Genomic DNA, 21,164 nt, shown 5'->3' on the forward strand with positions numbered 1-21,164 from the left:
AGTGTTGTGAGCAAGACACCAGAAGTCATTCTTCTGCTTTACTCTGTGCTGATTAGGCCTCAGTTCGGCTGTGTCTAGATTGCACCCCTTTTCCGTAAAAGGGATGCAAATTAGACATAACGCAATTGCAAATGAAGCGGGGATTAAATCTTCCCCACTTCATTTGCATAAACATGGCTGCTGCTTTTTTCCTGCTCGGGGCTTTGCCGGCAAAAAGCGCCAGTCTAGACGGGGATCTTTTGGAAAATAAAGCCTTTTCCGAAAGATCCCTTATTCCTCTTAAAATCCTCTTAAAATTTCGGCCTAGGCTTTATTTTCCAAAAGATCCCCGTCTAGACTGGCGCTTTTTGCCGGCAAAGCCCCGAGCTGGAAAAAAGTGGCAGCCATGTTTATGCAAATGAAGCAGGGAAGATTTAAATCCCTGCTTCATTTGCAATTGCGCTGTGTCTAATTTGCATCCCTTTTACGGAAAAGGGGTGCAATCTAGACACAGCCTTAGAGTATTGTATCCAGTTGTGAGCACCACATTTCAAGAAAGATATGGAGAAATTGGAGAAGGCCCAGAGAAGAGCAACAAGAATGATTAATGGTCTAGAGAACATGAGCCATGAAAGAAGACTGAAAGAATTGGGCTTGTTTAGTTGGGAAAAGAGAAGATTGAGAGGGGACATGATAATGGTTTTCAGGTATGTAAAAGGGTGTCTCAAGGAGGAGGGAGAAAAATTGTTCTCCTTGGCCTCTGAGGACAGGATAAGAAGCAATGGACTAAAACTGTAACTTTCTATTAGGGATAGTCCAGCTGGTACTGGACCCTGGGGCAGGGGCCTGGATGAGCTCTGGAGGTCCCGTCCAGCTCCAGTGGTCTATGACTCGATTGCCATCCTGGCAAGGATTGCAGCCTGTAAATCCCGGGGGCCTGGCTATGAGCCTGTGCTGGAAACTCAGGAGACACAGAGAGCGAAGGGGCTGGAAACTTACTGAACGTCAGGGTCAGATTTCCAACCCAGCCTCTGGAAGAAGGGTGGCGGGACGGCGCTACGGTTGCCCACCTAGCCACTCGCTGTGCGCGCGCACAGCAGCGACGGGAGCGCGCCTAGAGACTTAGGCTTGGCAGCGCAGGGGGCGCGAGTGAGGGCGGGGGGATGTCCTTGGTGTCTGCTTCCCCTCCCCCTGCTTCGTCCCATCGGCCGTTGCTCAGGCCCCACGCGGACCGTTATGTCCTCCCTGTGCCGCCCGCTCCCACTGGGCTAACCACCCCGCAGCCGGGGCGAACCGGAAGTGTGTATGCGTGGGGGAGGGGGCCGGGTGCTGCGCCTGCGCGGTGGGCGCCCGGTGGTTGCGCCGCGGTGGGTGTTTCTCCCTGGGCCCCCGGCCGGCTCTGGGGGGCGAGGATGTGAAGATGGCGGAGCTGCAGATGCTGCTGGAGGAGGAAATCCCGGGCGGGCGCCGGGCCCTGTTCGACAGCTACACCAACCTGGAGCGCGTGGCCGAGTACTGCGAGAGCAACTACATCCAGGTGCGGGCTGCGGCCTGAGGGCGGGGGTCCCGCGACCACCCCTCGCCGGCTCCCTGCCCGCGGCCTGAGGGGCGGGGGTCCCGCGACCACCCCTCGCCGGCTCCCTGCCCGCGGCCCGAGGGGCGGGGGTCCCGCGACCACCCCTCGCCGGCTCCCTGCCTGCGGGCGCCGCGCTGGGGTCACTCTTCGGGGGTGGCGCCGTCTCCAGCCGCTCGCTGCCCGCGGGGTGCCCGGCGCTTCTCCCGCCTGGCTCGGTGGTCGCGGGGGGAGCAGGGCCCGGGGGAGAGGGGCTGACGCCTGCATGTAGCAGTGACTCTGCCTGCGCAAGGGGAGCGACCCCCGCGGCCCGGCCGGTGTGGCCGGCCGGGTGATCCGCGCTGGGGTGATGGGGCAGGGAAGGGACCGCGCAGGCGAGCTGGGTGGAGCAGATGTAACGAGTTTCAGAATCATGAGGGAAGAAAGACGCGAGATGCGCTCAGTTAGATCGGCAGCAACTTCAGAGGCAGAGATGAGGGAGATGGGATGACAGGCTTGTTGTAGACATGGGTGGGGAGCAACACGGGCTGAATGTGGGAAGGAAGGAGACTAGTACTGGTGCTGGCTAGGGACAGTTGTGGAGCATGGCAGGGGGCCATCAGAATGAGATCATTATTGGGGGGTGAGGAGTAGCAGTAAAATACGAGATATGGCCTTGAAGGAGGTGGGAAGGGGAAGTGGAATCAACAGCCGACTGTCATCTGTTGAGAATTTTGCAGAACTCTAATTACCATAATGCCTTACAGTAATTAAAAGGAGTGCATGGGACTCCCGTGCCCCCATATGGAAACAATTTGTGTGTGTTTATTTCAGAATGTTAGGTAAGATTAATAGCTGTGATCAGTTCGTGGTAGGGGTGAGGAATGGGAATGCTGACATTCTATAGTGACATTATAACTATTCTTTCAATCAGTGTTGAAAGAATAGTTATGTCATTATAGAAGAGTTTAAACTGTTTTATTTCACATCACATCATAGAATGACCAACTTCTTGTAGGAAAATAATTTTATTTATTGATATGTTAGGTCATTTACAATAAAACATTTCAATTAGTGTGCTGACACAGCTAAATACATACCTTGTTACAAAATGAACTATTTAATACTGGTATATGATTATTGTTTCCCCTTTTTTACAAATTATTTAATCACAACCATATTTTGATAATAGGAATGTTTAAATGCACATGTACCTTTTACAAATCTGTATTGTGAAGCTGACTGTCTTTTGACTGAAGGGGAAAAGTCTTAAAGGCTGAGAAAGTGGGGAGATGTAATTGAAGTTATTGTCCTCTGTGTATGCTTGGGATGTGAATGGGTAACTAGTTATCCAGTAAGCATCACCTTTAATGGGTGATGCTTACCATGTAATGATTAACCGTTACTCCCGGAGCCATGGTCCGCACAGAGCGGGATGGGGGAGGCTGCCAGTTCCCAGCCTATAGGGGCTTGTAGATGGAGAGTTGGGGAGGATGCAACAGTAGGGGGGGGAGGGAGGCCTTCCAGCTCTCAGCCCACATGATTCGGCAGCCATTCCCTTACCTGCTTCCACTTCCACCTCCCCGCCCCGCCCCATGAGGCTGCTGGAGCAGCTAGGCTGGAGCAGCCCTTATACCCATAGTGCGGGGGTCCTTCCAGCCCACCCATCCTCCATTTAATCAGTTAACCAGTTAAATGTAATGTTTAAGCAGTTAACTAATTAAATTGGATTTTACATCCCATGCCCTTCTTGACTATTTCCTGTCCCTATAAATTAGGGATGTTAAAATGTATGGATTAAGGTAAATGTGTAACTGCTGGAAATTTCAGTGGTTACATGTTTACATGAGGGGGAGGAGTTTCCTGGGGTAGCTGCCTGCCACCCCATTTTATTCCCTGCCACTGTCTCTGTATCAGGCTCTTTGGTTAACTGTTTACACGTGTATACTTTTACATCCCTACTATAAATACAAGGTGATTGTATCAATTTTATTATTTGTATTGCCATATAGTACCTAGGAGCCCTCATCATGGACCAGGACCTAGTTGTGCATATCAGAAGATCTCAACAATATCAATATTTCCTTTGTATTGTTCTCCTGGGAAAGGTGTATCCCTTATTTTTGAGAATTTATCTGGGTATTGTTCTCACAAAATGTAGTCTTCCATAAATAAACTACTGATATGATCAACCTGGTTAAAGGACTTCTGTAGAGCCCTGCATGGATACAGGATAGGTATCCACATCTTCAGAAATGATCTGTGGATAGCTGCATTTGCAGATATGGATATGCACAGATATAAAGCAGCATTTGCAGGATTCTAGATACAAGATTTGAATCAGTATCTGTAAAAAGGAGCCGTAGATACCCTCCTTCACATCTGCAGATGTGGATACCCTCAGATTTCTGCAGATTTGCAGGGCTGTAGGCTTCTGAATCTTTTTTTTGTTGTTACTGATCTGTACCATGCTTATCACGTGGTTTCTTACAAAATTACATAAATTCACACAAGCAGTCCACACTTAGAGCTAAATTTGCATTTCTTCTTTTCAGGACCAAATAGAGGGGACTAGCATTATTCTTTATGCTTTATCCTTTTCCAAGTCATATAAAAATGTTAGTCTTGCAGTTTGTGTGGTAGCTGGTCAGGGTTGTGGACATTTTCAGCTATTGCGGAGAACCAAGCCTCCAAGAAGTCCTATTTTCAGTGTATACTAGGGATGTAAAAAGGGTTAAAAATGCTAACCGTGTAACTGATTACAATTTATTTGATTACACTGTTAAATGCTGGTATTTTTTTAACTCGCTGGCCTCTCCACTGACGCTGTGGCAGTTTAATAGGTAACTGGAACTCATAAGCATCAGCTAACCAGAAACTGGTTACATTCTTGCATCCCTGTCTTTTACTCGTTCTGCTGTAGTTTTCTAGAACAGTGATTCTCAACATTTCCAAACTGCTTTCTCAAATCTGATTTGTCTTGTGTACTCCAGATTCACATCACTTAGAAACTATTTGCTTACAAAAATAAATGTCACTGCAAACTATTAATAAAAAATTGCTTGCTTTCTCATTTTTACCATCTAATTATAACATAAATCAGTTTGTATATAAGTATTGTACTTACATTTCGGTGTAGACCAGTATAAATAAGTTATTGTATGAAATTTAGTTTGTAGTGATTTTGCTAGTGCATTTTAAGTAGGCTGGTACAGGACCATTGTTGTTTTTTAAGTTTTGTTTGTTGTAAAACCAGGCAAATATCTAAATGAGTTGAAGTATCCCCTGGAAGATGTGTATGTATCCCTGATTGAGCATCACTGTTCTAGAATTTCATTATGGCTGTGTCTACACTGACATGAATTTCCAGAAATGCTTAAAACGGAATATTATTCCGTTTTCAGTTTTTCCGGAAAAGGAGCGTCTACATTGGCAGGCTGCTTTTCCAGAAAAGCGTCTGTGGCCAATGTAGACGCGCTTTTCAGGAAAAGAGCCCCGATTGCCATTTTCGCGATCGGGGCTTTTTTCCGGAAAAGACTACTGGGCTGTCTACACTGGCTCTTTTCCGGAACAGTGTTCCGGAATAAGGACTTATGCCCGAGCGGGAGCAGAATAGTTTTTCCGGAATAGTGGCTGATTTTGTACAGTAGAGCATCATTGCTTTTCCGGAAATTCAAGGGCCAGTGTAAACAGCTCGCAGCTTATTCCGGAAAAGCGGCTGATTTTCCGGAATAAGTGGCCCAGTGTAGACACAGCCTTTGTGTTTGCTGCAGATTCAGGAGGTCTTTGTTATGGAGACCCTTATCTTAGGGGTAGGCCCAAATAAGATTTGAATTTGGTCTAATATTGGATGAGCAGCCAGTATAGTGATTGGAGCATGAAATTGATATGCTCACATCCACATGTTTGGCAGCAGTTTTGTATATTAGTTGGTGTTTTTCATTGTCTGAGGCTTTATCCTGAGGTAGAGAAATTGTTATAAAATGGGCAGATGTGTAGCTCATTGTGAGATGTCTGATGAGATTAATCTGCTAATAGAACTTAATAGAGAATTTGAAATATATGGTTAACATACATTTATTTTTCATAGCAACTTCAAAGGTACTTCAAAAATATTTGGGCATCATTGAGATCTCTGCATGGAAATTGGTACCTGGGGGAATTGCTGTAATGTAATATGTTTCTTATGAAGCTAGATCAGTGGTCTTCAACCTTTTTACACCCAAGATCACTTTTTAAATGACAGACCAAGCCAAGATTTACAACCTCACTCTTTCCTTGAAGCCCCACCCTCTCTATTCTCCTCCTTTCCATCACTTGCTATCCCCAATCCTTATACTGCTGCTTTAAAAAAAAATTCTTCTGTAGGAAGAGGTTTTTCCAACATTTGGCCTGTCCAGACTGGACCAAATGTCAGGAAAAAAAACCCTTCTTTTGGAAGCCCCTTTATTACTTGTGGAAAGAGAAATATAGGGGTGACCGAAAGAGCATGTTTGCTCTTCCACTAAAAAAGCGGATGAACAAAACGCAACCCTGGATGCAGAAGAGTTTTTCTGCGCTATCTCCAGAATCCTGAAAAACTCCTGCAGTCTAGCTGGACTCTTGCTGGGTTGAGACAGGATGTGTAGTCTCTGGGGTGGGAGTGAGGGATTTGGGTGTGGGAAAGGGTGAGAGGTGCAAGCTCTGGGAGGAAATCTGGATGCAGGAGGAGGTGGAGAAGGGGACACTGGCTCAGGGAGGGAGCTCCAGGCCGGTCAGTGTTGAGGTACTAAGCAAGCCACAGGCTTGTGGATGTGAGGGTGCAGGAATTTGGCTTGGGGTATGTGAGGGGCTCAGGGCAGGGGGTTCCAGTGTTTGATAGGCTCAGATCTAGGGTCTGGGGAAGGGGGAATGCAGGAGTGGTTGTGGCCAGATGGGGGCTTGACCCCATTGGGGGTTTGTTGGCCAGGCTTCATTTTTAAATAGAATACTATGTTAAACACAAAAATGTTCTGCATTGTCTTTATTTATGAGAATGGCAGGGAACCTGCCTTGAGTCAGGGGTCACTGACCTATAGAAAAGTCATTTGGGAGCAGGGGACACAGTACTGGGGAGGGGTGCTAGTGGGTTCTGGGGCAGGGAACAGGGTGCCAGTGGGGGCAGGGGAGAGGGGGCAGGGTGCCAGGACAGATTTCTGCAGCAGGGGACAGGCTGCTGGAAGGGAGGGGCAGATTTCTGCAGAGGGGAGTAGGGGGACAGTTTTCTGTAGTGGGGAAGGCAGGGGGACAGGTTTCTGCGGTAGGGGACAGGGTGTCAGAGGGAACTGGTTTCTGCAGGGGGGGCAGGGTGCCGGGAGGGCAGGTTTCTGCAGCGGGGCTGGGGGGGTGTGACGTAGTGGGGGTACTTGCTGGGCTGGGGTGACCCCTGCTGTCTGGAGCAAGACCCAGCAGGGAAAACCTCACTAGGCCAAGGTAATGCCAAACTTGTTGAACCAGTGGCCAGACACCCCCCATGGAGAGGAACAAAGGAAGGTGGAATGCTGCCCTGACTGGGGGGCAGGGCTGGAAGTTAGTTAGGGAGTTGCTGGCTGGAAGGCAGAGAAGAAGGAGCTGGGGAGGGGGCTGGGACTCCCCTATCTCATGGGGGGCATTGAGACCTCTTAGCCCCCAGTTCCTGTAACCAGATTACATCTGTGCTGCGCTGTGCTGGAGGAGCAATAAACCACCCTCAATTCCACTGTCTGGTGCAGTCTGTTTGTGCCATTTTGGGGTGCAGGAGACGGGGAACCCCCAACGCGCCGTCACAGGGGGGCAAGGGAGAGGGAACAGGGGGGCAGGAGGGCGGGGGACAGTTTTGGGGATTGGAAGAGGGAACAAGGTCGGGGGCAGGGAGTTCCCTATACCAGCCACGGAGGGAAGCCTCCGTCCTGCGCTCCCTCCGGGCTGAGCACAGGCAGCTGGGCTGGAGCGAAGAGAAGCGGCTTCTCTTCGCTCCAGTCCTGCTGCCCTGCGCTCAGCCCAGGGAGGCTGCGCCTAGTTCTAGCTGTGCTGGAGCAAGCTTCTCGGGCTGAGCGCAGGGGCAGCTGGGCTGGAGCGAAGAGAAGTGGCTGCCTGGCCAGCTGGCCATGGCGCTCAGCCAGGGTGCCCCACACTCCACGTGGGCAGGTGCAGAGGAGAAGCCACCCGATTAGGTGGAGCGCGGGGCAGCTGGCTGGGGTGTTTCAGCCCTCCTGACCTTCCAGCTCCCACCATTCTGCGCAGCTACTCACCTGTGTTGTTGCTCAGTGAATAGCTGCTCCTCCAATGAGGAAATCAAATTTAAATGTACTCTGCAGGTACGACAGGCTGCATGTAGTCTAGGTGCCGCTGCAAGTGCGCAGTTCAGAGAGGGCTCAAGAGCGACTCTTAGAGCCCCTGAGATCGACCGGTAGATCGCGATCTACCAGTTGGTAACCACAGAACTAGAAATTCAGATTTTACAACTTTGGGAGTGTTTAACTTCAAATACAGAAATTTGGCTAATCAGTCATACTTTATGAATGATCAGTTACTTCAGCACCATTTAAAACAAAAAAATAGGTAAACAGGTAACCAACTTTTCCTTCTAGGCACTGGTCCTACATCCTAAAATCTTGTGATAGCAAATAATCAGATAAAACATCAAATTTGTAGTAAGTAATTTAATTTAATCACAAAAATAAGAGGAGAAAAATGTGAAAGACTAGTGTTTTGGCTGAAACAAGCTTTCTTCATTTATAGTGCTTGAAAAATGTTTGCTCCTTTTAAATTCTCCCACTGAGTACACTAGCCAATCAACTAATATGTTAACATGCTTTTCAGCAGACATTAACTCTGATGAATAGGAAGATAAATTGATACATGTTAATGGAAAACCTAAATGTCCAGACCACACTAAAATAATTCAAACATTTTTAATAATCTGACTTCAGGCCAAAATAGGGATAAGGTTACCTAGAGCAATACATCAGTTTTTAACCTTATATTCATAGACATAGATCTCAAAGCATGCAGTTGTAACCACCACCAGGGAGAGTTGAACCCTGGACTGAGTATAGGAGCCCTGCCCTCTGAGCTAGAAGCCAGCTGGCTCCCAGTCCCTGCTGTAGAGGTCTCTTGGTCTTAACTGCTGCTGTAGTCTAGGTGCTGCTGCATGGTAACCACATTAGGTGTGTGGGTTACACAGTCTTATACAGAAATTGAATAAAAATAAACATTGCTCCCCAGATAAGACTCATTCCTCTAATAAAAGTAAGTTTAGGAAAGCACACAGTATTGATCTCTTCCTTTCTTTCAAAAAAGAAACAACATGAACATGCACATTTCAAAAAACATTGTTCACAAGACTTTTTATAAGAGCTATTACATTTTGCTAATCAGAGATAGGGATGTTTTGGTATACATGTTTAAACGGTTAACTAATTAGCCTGAACTCATTGGTTAACATTCATGATTACATACAAGCCCGCAATCCCCCATGCTGCTGCTGCCTCTGTATCAGAGGCAGGAGCATGGTGGGGGGGAGCAGGCAAGAGCTGGTGCTTGGGAGAAGCTGGCTTTTAAGTAGGCTCTGTGCCCCCCCGCCGAGCACTGCTGCCTGCCCCTGTGCTGCTGCCTTTGACACAGAGGCAGCAGCATCAGGGTGGGGGAGCAGGTGGGAGCCATCTTAAAAACTGGCTCCCCTCATGTATTGGATCCCTCCTCCCTCTCTCCCATGTTGCTGCCTCTATTATCTGTTCACATGCTATTCCATTTTCAATAAAAAAATGTTTGCATACTACATTATTTTTGTGTGGGTCTCTTATAAATAGCAAAGAATGCTTAGATTGATCAATAAGCTGCAATTTTATAACTTTTGTGATCTAGAACTTTCTTTGCAGTTCCAAGAAATGCTACACATACAATTGCACTTTTTTTCTAATCACACTTATTTCTACTACTGTGCTAAAGTAAATCCTAGCATTAGCTTGGCTTGTCCATCTTTTGGTGACTGCTCTACAGATCTCTGTGAGAATAATCAACTATTATACTCTATTCAGACCTTTTTTGGTTTACTCAGTAATCATTCTCTTTTTCTCTTTAGGAAGCCTCTCATTTCATGTAATGTATATAGCTTCCAAAACTTTTACAAGCACTCAAATCTTTTGGCAAGTTTTGAAAGTGATTTGGAAAAATTGCCGGGTACATGCTGGCTAGAGGATTAAACCTACTTCTCACAAGCAGTTATAAAATTTTGAGTGGCGCTCATGCTATTGAGGTCTGTGCTCAAGTGAAAAGTCAGTGAGCTATATCCAGTTTCTGGGAGAGGTGCTTGGTTTTCTACCAACTGCTCTTTCTGGCCTAGACCCTTCTGAAAGGCATTGTCATTCTTAGCCTTTGATGAATGTGGTGCTCCACTCATCTCTAGTTGCTGCTCCCTGCTTCCCCAGGCTGCTATGAGGGGTGTGGGTTTCTAGTATTGTACTGGCTTCTCTAGTCTTCTGGCTATTGTGAGGAATGGCTAGTAGTTCTCTGCTACTCTCTTTCCTCTAGACTAGAGCCACTACTTTTCAAAGCCCTTGTAAATAACTTCTGTGCCTGCTCTCCTTTGGTGCAGGTAGCTTCGCTAAACAGTAGGACTGAGAAACCAACATGATTCTTGACAGTTTTAGCTCTGCTCAGAGGGTTCTGAATAGCAGTATTGAAACTGACCACTGTTAACTTCTCTCAACTGTTTCTTGCCCAAACTGAATCAGGGCTGAAACATTGGAGCTATCTATAGACTCCTCAAGACTGTACTCCTCAACTTTCTTTATAGTTGGAAGATATTTTCCCACAAGTGTAAGAGGTAATAAATGTAGCTTTCATTTAAAAAGAAAAGAGAAAGGTGCAGCAATAATTAATAGCCTTCTAGGTTTTTGTGTTGAGAACAGTTTCCTGCTCATGGGTGGAATTTTCAAGCTTTTTAGCAATCCTACGTTAAAACGCACCATAAACAGGAGGTTATACTGCATGAATTATATTCAGTAAACACTCTACTGCAGTATTTGCAACCCAGACATTCTGTTCAAATTCTTCTTCTGACTGTACCCACTACTACATCTTACTGTAGCTTGTGTTAGTAGGTGAGAAACTGACACTAGCCAGATCATCCTATTTTCATTTCTGACAGAAATGTGTAAACAGCACAAATTATTTAATTTAAATAGGTTTATTAAACATCTATGGTTTTAATATTCAAGTCATGTTTGTAAGTAAATTTGTTTTTAAAAATTATTTTTAACCTGACTTCTTTTAAATTTTGTTTCCCTTTTAAACTAGTTTCTACTGAATTAATCTTTAAACATGGATCTTACAACTGTGCATGGGAGATTTGTTCTGCAAATATAAAAGAGGCGTTGATAAGTTTCAGGCAGGAATATTCCAGGAATGCAGAAAGATGCTGATAAATTAAAGCACTTTAACAAAATTAGGGAACTGGCAAAGCAAATCTGATGGATGTGTGGACATAGCTACCTAAAATAGATAGACTTTCAGCCTGTTGTTTTCCTAATCCACATGCAGGTTTTACTATAAAGCCTACTGTAGCATTCCACAAAAAACATGTAATTTAAATAACCGCCTAAGGGAAGGTCTGAGTACTCTCTCCATTTATGGTATCTACTTACTTTTTGAATATCTTTGAATACCAAATATCTATGTAAACTGAACATAATGTTGTATGTAGCCACTATTTCATTGAAATAAAGCAAGAATTTGTTTGACATATTTCTCTCTCTTTTTTAAGGGATGTCAAAGTGTAACTGTTTAAATGGCTAATGGATAAACTTCAGCTTATCCGTTTCTGTTACGGTTACGTGTTGACTCCTCTGGAGTGGGGCTGGTAAAGCAGGCTCTTCAGTATAAGTTTTAGTGCAGAGCTCTACAGTGCAGAGCATGCAGTGAAGCCTCCCAGGGAGTGGGGCCAGCAGGGGTTAATGACTTAGCTGCGAGCTACACTACAGAGCCCACAGCGCATGTAATCACTAGGATTTTTAGCGGCTACACGATTACATTTTTAAATGACTTTTTACAGCCGTTTTCTCTTCAGGTTCAAAGCTATCTGCTGGAAAGTGAGAAATTCTCATAATTTTCCTTAGGCTATGTCTACATTATGAGCATTGTAAGTGTAGGTACTTCCCTCCTCCCTGAACAGTGGCAGCTAGATTGATGGAAGAATTCTCCCATTTACTTAGCCGTGTCTACACTGGAATTAAGTTGTCTTAAATTGAAGCATGCCAGTAAGAATTTTTCACGTCCCTGAGTGACATAGTTAGGTTATTCTAAATTTTAAGGGTGGACCTGGCCTAAGTGTCTCCCTGTTTGTGCTCTCTTCTCTGCAGCTTATAAAGCCATCTGCCTTTTTGGTGCTGCGCCAAGTAGGTGTTTCCATCCCCTACCTGCTCCCAAATCCCTACCTCACTCCTGTACCTGCATACCCCCTCCTACCCAGACCCTCCACCCCAGCCTGCTCCTGCACCCTCCCTCCCTCCCTCCCAGTCCTGTGCTTCCAGCATGCTCCTGCACCCTCTGTCCCTTCCAGACTAGGGATGTGAACAAGTAGTCGACTAGTCGATTAACCGACGAGCCTAGGCTTATCAGTTAATCTGGTAGACTACTTGCATTCCCTCCCCTTTGCTGCCTCTGTATCAGAGGCAGCAGAGTGGGGTGGCAGGCAGCCGGTCTGCGCGGGGTGGCAGGCAGCCAGTCTGCGCAAGGTGCTAGTTTTTAAACTGGCTCCTCTCATGGACTGGCTCCTTCCTGCTGATACTGCTGATACAGAGGCAGCAGTGCGGGTCGGCAGGAGGCTCCCTCTGAGTGGGGCCGGATTGCACTGGCACTATTATAGAATAGTCAACTAACTGCTAAGGATTCATGCAGTTAGTTGACTATTCTGTTACCCCCTATCTAATATTCCTATTTCAAACTCTGTGCCCCCAGCCCAGACCCCTACCCCCTGCCCAGACCCCACACTCTTACCCCTAGCCTGCTCCCCCACAGTCCCCTCCCGCATACTGAACCCTTCATTTCTGACCCCAAAGCCTATGGATACTCCACAAAATCCACTTTTCCCAGGCTCCCAGAAGAGGTAATCCTGTCCTGGGAATATGCCCTGAACCTCGAGCACCTTCTCTCTACCTCATGGGGCTGTAGCTTGAGAGGAGGTAATTGGGGCCAGGTCAATGAGGCGTGCTTCTTATGTGTCTATGGCCCCAACTGATGTTTTTGGGTCAGTGACCCCTCCCAAAAGCTTCCCCTCCCCCTACTGTAAATTAAATTTGAGGGGTTTAGCCACCATGTCAGGGTAATGGGATAACTAAAGTATGTTGTTCCTGTGGAATGGGGATCAGTAATCAAGCTTAGGTGATTAGGAATAAAATTAGACTGATACAGGTATTTAGAGTTTTAAAGTATATTGTAAATATCTAAAAAGGACTGTTACTTTACCCAGCGCTATGTGCATGTGTCTTCAATTGATTTTTTTCTTAAAAAATGGCTCTTTAAATTGTTTTTAATACTTGGAATAATATTCAATTGTGTGTATTCATTCATCGCAAGCATACCTTAGTTGTGGGTTGCTATTATGTCGTATTTATCTTGTGTTCCAGGTTTATGGAGAGATTGTTAGTGTTATTTTGAATTGGTGTTGTGATGATGATCTCTATCAGCCTGGTTTGCCCTTTTTTCCCTCAGTGAGCCATATAACTGGTAAACAAGGCTATGCTTTTATCACTTAACCACTGTACTTTCCTTTTGTATAACTGTGCTATATTTTATAAAGACTTATTCAAAACATTTAATAGGTTCACATGATTTGTAAAAGAGTAAAATTGATCCTTCTGTAAGTATGTGCAGAAATAGCATGAACCATTTGTTTTCTGTGTTAATGGGAGTTATCTGTATTAATACCTCGTGCACAGATGGGAAAACAGAATTTATTTATAGTATTAGTTACTGTTGGAAAAGGCATACATATTTTTATTGTTGTTTGAGAGTGGCATTCTGGTAACTACCTTTTTCTGTACATCTACTTCCTAATGACTTAGTCATTGAATAATGTGGCTGTGTCGGCACCCTTGATGAACAACCTTTGTTCACTGTTACATGTGCACCACAAGTGTTTTAAAATCTGAATTCAGCTGCTCACATTTTGTATGTATTTGCAATCATTAATCTCTGTGGCTAGTGGTTTAGGTTTCAGTGCAGGAAGTGGTGCACCATTGTGGTGAATGTATGTGGTGGGGAAAAACACAAAACCTTCACCAAAGAGCATGTAGTTAATTGAAGAACGTTAGGTCTCCATTAAGTTAAATTAAATCATGATTGAAAGAGAGAACATCTGTAACTGGTGTGTTTTAAGGTCTGATTTTAACTAGGTGAACTAGAGTACCTCATATTAAATGAGGAGATTGACATAATAGGCATCACTGAAACCTGGTGGAATGAGGAAAATCTGTGGGACACAATCATACCGGGATATAAAATATATCTCCCCACAAAGGGAGAGGCAATTCTCGATTTAGTCCTGAGTGGAGTGCAGGATCAGGCCCAGGATATAACCGTTACAGGACCGCTTGGGAATAGTGACCATAATATAATAACATTCAACATTCCTGTGGTGGGAAGAACACCTCAGCAGTCCAGCACCCTGGCATTTAATTTCAAAAAGGGGAATTACACAAAAATGAGGAGGTTAGTTAAACAGAAATTAAAAGGCACAGTGACTAGAGCCAAATCCCTGAAAGCTGCATGGAAACTTTTTAAGACACCATAATAGAGGCCCAACTTAAATGTATACCCCAAATTACAAAACATAGCAAGAGATCTAAAAAAGAGTCACTGTGGCTTAACCACCATGTAAAAGAAGCAGTGAGGGACAAAAAGGTATCTTTTAAGAAGTGGAAGTCCAATCCTAGTGAGATAAATAGAAAGGAACATAAACACTGTCAAATCAAGTGTGAACATGTAATAAGAAAAGCAAAAAACGATTTTGAGGGACAGCTAGCCAAAAACTCAAAAAGAAATAACAAAATGTTTTTTAAGTACATTAGAAGCAGGAAGCCTGCTAAAAAGCCCGTGGGTCCCCTAGATGATCGAGCTATAAAAGGAGCAATCAAGGTCGATAAAGCCATTGCGGAGAAACTAAATGATTTTTTTGCTTCAGTCTTCACGGCTGAGGACGTTGGGGAGATTCCTGAATCGGCACCGTCCTTTGCGGGTGATGAATCTGAGGAACTGTCCCGGATTGAAGTGTCATTAGAGGAGGTTTTGGAACAAATAGAAAAACTTAATGTTAACAAATCTCCGGGACCGGATGGCATTCATCCAAGGGTTCTAAAAGAACTTAAATGGGAAATTGCTGAGCTATTATCTGTGGTTTGTAACCTATCCTTTAAATCGGTTTCCGTACCTAATGACTGGAAGGTAGCCAACGTGACACCAATATTTAAAAAGGGCTCTAGAGGCGATCCTGGCAATTACAGACCGGTAAGTCTAACTTCAGTACCGGGCAAATTAGTCGAAACAATAGTAAAGAATAAAATTGTGAAGCATGTAGAAGAATATAATTTGTTGGACAAAAGTCAACATGGTTTCTGTAAAGGGAAATCCTGTCTTACTAATCTGTTAGAGTTCTTTGAAGGGGTTAACAAACATGCGGACAAGGGGGATCCAGTAGATATAGTATACTTGGATTTTCAGAAAGCCTTTGACAAGGTCCCTCACCAAAGGCTCTTCACCGTGTAAATTACATGGCCATGGGATAAGAGGGAAGGTCCTTTCTTGGATTGCGAACTGGTTAAAAGACAGGAAACAAAGGGTAGGAATAAATGGTAAATTTTCAGATTGGAGAGGGGTAACTAGTGGTGTACCCCAAGGGTCAGTCCTGGGACCAATCCTTTTCAACTTATTCATAAATGATCTGGAGAAAGGGGTAAGCAGTGAGGTAGTAAAGTTTGCAGATGATACCAAACTGTTTAGGATAGTCAAGACAGAAGCAGACTGTGAGGGATTCCAAGAAGATCTCACCAAACTGAGTGATTGGGCAACAAAATGGCAAATGAAATGTAATGTGGATAAGTGTAAAGTAATGCACATTGGGAAAAATAACCCCAACTATACGTACAGTATGATGGGGGCTAATTTGGCTACGACAAATCAGGAAAGAAGATCTTGGAGTTATCGTGGACAGTTCTCTGAAAACTTCCACACAGAGTGCAGCTGCGGTCAAAAAGGCAAATAGGATGCTAGGAATTATTAGGAAAGGGATAGAAAATAAGACCCAGAACATCTTACTGCCCCTTTATAAAACTATGGTACGCCCACATCTTGAATACTGTGTACAGATGTGGTCTCCTCACCTCAAAAAAGATATTTTGGCCTTGGAAAGGGTTCAGAAAAGGGCAACTAAAATGATTAGGGGTTTGGAATGGGTCCCATATGAGGAGAGGCTAAAGAGACTGGGACTTTTCAGTTTAGAAAAGAGGAGACTGAGGGGGGATATGATAGAGGTCTATAAAATCATGAGTGGTGTGGAGAGGGCTGATAAAGAAAAGTTATTTATTAGTTCCCTAAATAGAAGAACTAGAGGACACCAAATGAAATTAATGGGTAGCAGGTTTAAAACTAATAAAAGGAAGTTCTTCTTCACACAGCGTGTTGTCAACCTGTGGAACTCCTTGCCAGAGGAGGCTGTGAAGGCTAGGACTATAATAGAGTTTAAAGAGAAGCTGGATAAATTCATGGAGGTTAGGTCCATAAAAGGCTATTAGCCAGGGGATAAAATGGTGTCCTTGGCCTCTGTTTGTCAGAAGCTGGAGAGGGATGGCAGGAGACAAATCGCTTGATCATTGTCTTTGGTCCACCCTCTCTGGGGCACCTGGTGCTGGCCACTGTCAGTAGACAGGATACTGGGCTAGATGGACCTTTGGTCTGACCCAGTACGGCTGTTCTTATGTTCTTATGTTCTAACTGTAGTCTGAATGCTAAATTATGCTGATGCTGTTCTAGTAGAATTTAGGAAGATTAGGTTTTGTCATTCTTTTTACTTGTATATCACTCAAAGCAACCAATCCCAAACCTCTAAATGTTATCCTTTCACTAGAATGAGAGCTTTTGCCAATGCACTTTTTATAACTTATTAAACAAAATAATGCTCTGTTGGGTGGAATATGTAATAGGCAATATAATGTATTTTAGGTAATTTTTTTCTGGTTTCAGGGGTCTGGTTGTCCAATTTGGACACTTTTTTCTGGAACAGAATATATTATTATGCATATGATGGCCAATTCTGCACTCTCTCTCTGTAGCTGGCTTGTGAAATTCTTTTGTAGAAGAATGGCTACTTTTAAATCCCTTGAGTGCCCAGGTAGGTTAAAATGTTCCCCTACAGGTTTGCATGTTACTATTTCTGCTATCTGACTTGTGTCTATTAATCCTTTGTTGTAGAGTCTATTCAGTTTGGCCAATAAACATGGCAGAGGGGCACTGCTGACACTTGATGACATTTGCACATTAGAGAATGTGCAGTTGTAAGAGCCTCTGATGTTTGGCTTATGTTGTTAGGTCCTGTGATGGTGTTGCTTGTGTAGATGTGTGGACAGAGTTGGCAACAAGTTTTATTGCAGACGGTATTGGGTGAGTGTGTCTGAGGCATGATATGTGGCTGCTGGAAAGAATTTACTTCAGGTTAAAGGGTTGTGTGTAGATGAGGATTGGCCTATCTCCCAAGATCTGTGAGAGTGAGGATAGCCTAAGCTCATCGGTGAATCGTATCGACTACATGCATTTCCCACCCTGACCCCTTGCTGCCTCTGTATCAGAGGCAGCAAGGGGGGAGGAAGCAGGAGCCAGTGCTGGGGTGGGGGAAGCTAGCTTAAATGCTGGTTCCCCCCCCAGCGCTGGTTCCGAGGCTGTCCGCATGGGGGGGGAGGGGAAGAGGCTCAGTCCCCCAATGGACAGAGGCTGCTTCTGGGAACCATCATCTGTCTACTTCCAGCCCAGGCCGCTGCAGACAGAGGCTGCTTCATGGCAGCCTTCCCCCTCCAGTCCCCTCTGTCCACCGGGAACTCAGACCCCCATGGATAGGGGCTGCTGCCACCCTGCACTGCTGCCACTGTATCAGAGGCAGTAGCGCAGGATGGCAGGTAGCTGGTCTTCATGGGGAGCTGGTTTTTAAACTGGTTCCCCTCACAGACTGGCTCCTGCCTAGCACCCCAGAGGCAGCAGAGCACGGTAGCAGGGGGCTCCCCAGGTGTGGGGCTAGAGTGCACTGGCTGCCAGCACCATCCCTGGGGACTATCGAATAGTCATGTAATCAATAAGAACTCTTGGGGTTACATGGCTATTCAATTACCCAATGTCTAACATTCCTAGTTTAAGCTGGGGGCTGTAGGTGATAATTAGTGGTGTTCTGCTGTTTTCTCTGTTGAGCCTGTCTGGAAGAAGCAGAATCCTGGGTACTTGTCTGGCTCAGTAAGTCTGTTTCTTCATTTCCCAGGTGGGTATTTAAGTTTTAAGAATGCCTGATACAGATCCTGTAGGTGTTTATCTCTGTCTGTGGGATTGTAGCAAATCCAGTTGTAATTTAGGGTTTGGCTGTAAACAGTTGATCATGTGATGTGTCCTGGATGGAAGCTAGAGCTATGTAGGTAAGAATGGCAGTGAGCAGGTTTCCAGTATAGGCATGGTGACCATATTTTCTGAACTAAAATTAGAGACATGTTAGCTACCCCCCTGAGTCCCATTAGCCATGCTTCCTGAGCCCTGTTAGCCACGTCCGCCTGCCACAAGAAGTCCCACTCCTGGAGGTAGTAGTCCCCGGGGTCAAGATGGACACATGACTGGAACTAAAAGGTGTTGTGTGACCCGTCTAAGAACTCCTCCCACTGTTCTCTACCAATAGGCATGGGTTTGGGCCCAGACCCCCCAATGCTACTATGCTGCAATTGCATTAACCCAGAGGGAGAGGCTGGGTGTGTCTATTTCGGTAGTTCTCAAACTTTTTGGCCCATGAACCACCTGGCTCAGTGTAAACCTTTCCGTGGACCACCGATTGCTAATGGAAACTCACCTTAATTACATAATTAAGTCTGAGCCATTTTGCTAGTGCTGCAGATAGGGAGAATGGTTTAATTTAAGTGATTAAACAGATTAAGTATTTTAACTTTCTTGTGTTAGTTTATCAAACTTCATTTTAAATAAAGTAAAATACTAATTTATGTCCAACACAAAAGGTTTCATGTTTTCTTTATTTATGACAGAGTTGGGGAGCCATTTTTGGGTCGGGGGGGGGGGGGGGTCACTGACTCACAGAAAAATCAGTTGGGGACCACACAAGTGAGAAGCAAAAAAACTCTTCCAAAACCCTCCAACCCCTCACTGATGTGACCCCCATCTGAGACACCTCACTCTTCTGGCGCTCTAGCCCCACGGGGTGAGGGGAAGAGACAGGGAGGATTGAGGTTCAGGGTTTCCCATAGGCCAGATTTACTTTTCTGGGGTTCTGGAGTTAGTGGATTTTATGGAGCCCCTTAGGCTCTGGGGTGGGGTCAAAAATGAGGAGTTCATTGTGGGCAACAGGGCTGCCAGTGTATAGGATAGGGATGGGGTGCAAGATCAGGGTGGGAGATTGGGTGTAGAAGGGGGAGAGGTTGTGAGGTCTGGGTGGGAGTTAGGCTGCTGAAGCAGCCTGGAGGAAGGGTGAAGAAGGGGGTGTCATGATTATGAGGGTTAGCCAGCAGCCTGGGGATTAAGGGGTTAACCAGCAGCCTGGGGATTAAGGGGTTAACTACACCTAGCCAGGTGGAGTGACCAGTAGGAATGTAGGTGGGGCTTTCAAACTGGGACAAAGGAATTGGGGTTTTTTCCTTTCTCCTTTTTGTGTCTCTGAGGGTACGTCTACACTACAGCGCTAATTCGAATTAACTTAGTTCGAATTAGTTAATTCGAACTAAGCTAATTCGAACTAACGCGTCTAGAACTAAAAACTAGTTCGAATTAGCGTTTTGCTAATTCGAACTAGCATGTCCACATTAAGTGGACCCTGAACCGGGCTTAAGGATGGCCAGAAGCAGTGCCGGCAGGGCATCAGAGGAGGACTTAGAGCGTGGAGATGCTGTCTCAGGCTAGCCGAGGGCTGTGCTTAAAGGCTCCCGACCCCCACCCCGGACAGACAGTTCTCAGGGGTGCCCTGCTTGCAAACCAGTCCTGGCTTGGATTGCCCGGAGTACCCACACTGGGCACATCACACCACTCGGCCATCAGCCCGGCTGCACTTGCCGCAGGCTGCCATCTGGGGAGAGGGGGCAATTGGGGGGCTGCAGGAGAGCTTCCACCCCCAGAAGCCCGCAGAGCCAGCCCAGTCCTCCCCATCGGGGGCTCGTACCCCATTCCTCCCTCACCTCCTTCCACTTACCCTTTCCTAGCCCCTTTTCTTGATGTACAAAATAAAGGACAATTGTGTTCAAAAATGGAATCTGTCTTTATTGAACAAAACTGGGGGAGACTGGGAAAAGGAGGTGGGAGAGGGGAAGAGATAGGATGGGAGAGGGGAGGGCAACTACATTGATCAGGGGTTGGGAACAGGTCCCATATGAAGAGAGGCTAAAGAGACTGGGACTTTTCAGCTTAGAAAAGAGGAGACGGAAGGGGGATATGATAGAGGTCTATAAAAGCATGAGTGGTGTGGAGAGGGTGCATACTGAAAAGTTCTTCATTAGTTCCCATAAAGAAGGACTAGAGGACACCAAAAGAAAGGAATGGGTAGCAGGCTTCAAACTAGTAACAGAAAGTTGTTCTTCACAAAGCAAAGAGTCAACCTGTGGAACTCCTTGCTGCAGGAGGCTGTGAAGGCTAGAACTAGAACAGAGTTTTAAGGGAAGTGAGATCAAGTCATGGAGGTTGGGTCCATGGAGTGGTATAAGCCAGGGGGTAGGAGTGGTGTCCCTGCCCAAGGTTTGTGGAAGGCTGGAGAGGGATGGCACGAGACAAATGGCTTGGTCACTGTCTTCGGTCCATCTCCTCCAGGGTCCCTAGGGTTGGCTGCTGTCGGCAGACAGGCTACTGGGCTAGATGGACCTTTGGTCTGACCCAGGACGGCCATTGTAAGCTCAGGGTCGGGGGTCTCAGTGGACCCCTTTGATTTTCATGCACACCTGCTCCTGGGTGGCCAGGCTAGCAGCTCTCCTGCCCTAGACGGCCACTTTCCTGTGCCTAGTGCGGAGGTCCACGATGTCCGCACTAGCCCAGGCGGGTGCCTGCCTCTTGCGGTCCCGGGCAAGCTCCCGGGAGCCGCCACCCTGGTCCCGGGAAGAGGGGCAGGGCTGGGGGGCATCGGGTGGGTGGCTCGAGCCGTGCAAGGTGCAGGGTCTGCTGGCTGGGTGCCGGCAGGCTTGCACCTGGCACGGGCACTATAGCCAGCCCGTGCCCCTTTAAGGGGTCTAGGTCCGGGGCCGGGAGGGGGGCATACGAGTTTTCCTGATGTTGGCCAGAGTGGCCACCAGGGAAAGCTGGGGAGGGCTAGCCTCCCACTAGTTCGAATTAAGGGGCTACACACTAGGCTTAATCCTCGTAAAATGAGGTTTTCCTAGTTCGAACTAAGCACTCCGCTAGTTCGAAT

The 21,164-nt window shown here is 46.1% G+C and overlaps 1 protein-coding gene across 5 annotated transcripts in view; it reads left to right on the forward strand.

The window, feature by feature from the left end:
* Window positions 1-1,170: 1,170 nt before the first annotated feature.
* The window catches only part of ABI2 (abl interactor 2), a 109,649-nt gene continuing 89,655 nt past the window's right edge, over window positions 1,171-21,164 (forward strand). For 2 of the 5 annotated variants that reach the window (XR_012905253.2, XM_075933797.2), the window contains exon 1: window positions 1,179-1,516. Coding sequence is in view for 4 of the 5 variants with exons in the window: in XM_075933797.2 (XP_075789912.1) it covers window positions 1,400-1,516 (117 nt within the window). In the remaining variant the exon portion in view is untranslated. Of the gene's footprint in view, window positions 1,517-21,164 lie in introns of all 5 variants that reach the window. The other 3 variants (XM_075933798.2, XM_075933800.2, XM_075933799.2) reach the window with 3 other exon arrangements.

Source organism: Pelodiscus sinensis, chromosome 7, assembly GCF_052426305.1.
Source record: "Pelodiscus sinensis isolate ZL-2025 chromosome 7, ASM5242630v1, whole genome shotgun sequence".
NCBI lineage: Eukaryota > Metazoa > Chordata > Testudines > Trionychidae > Pelodiscus > Pelodiscus sinensis.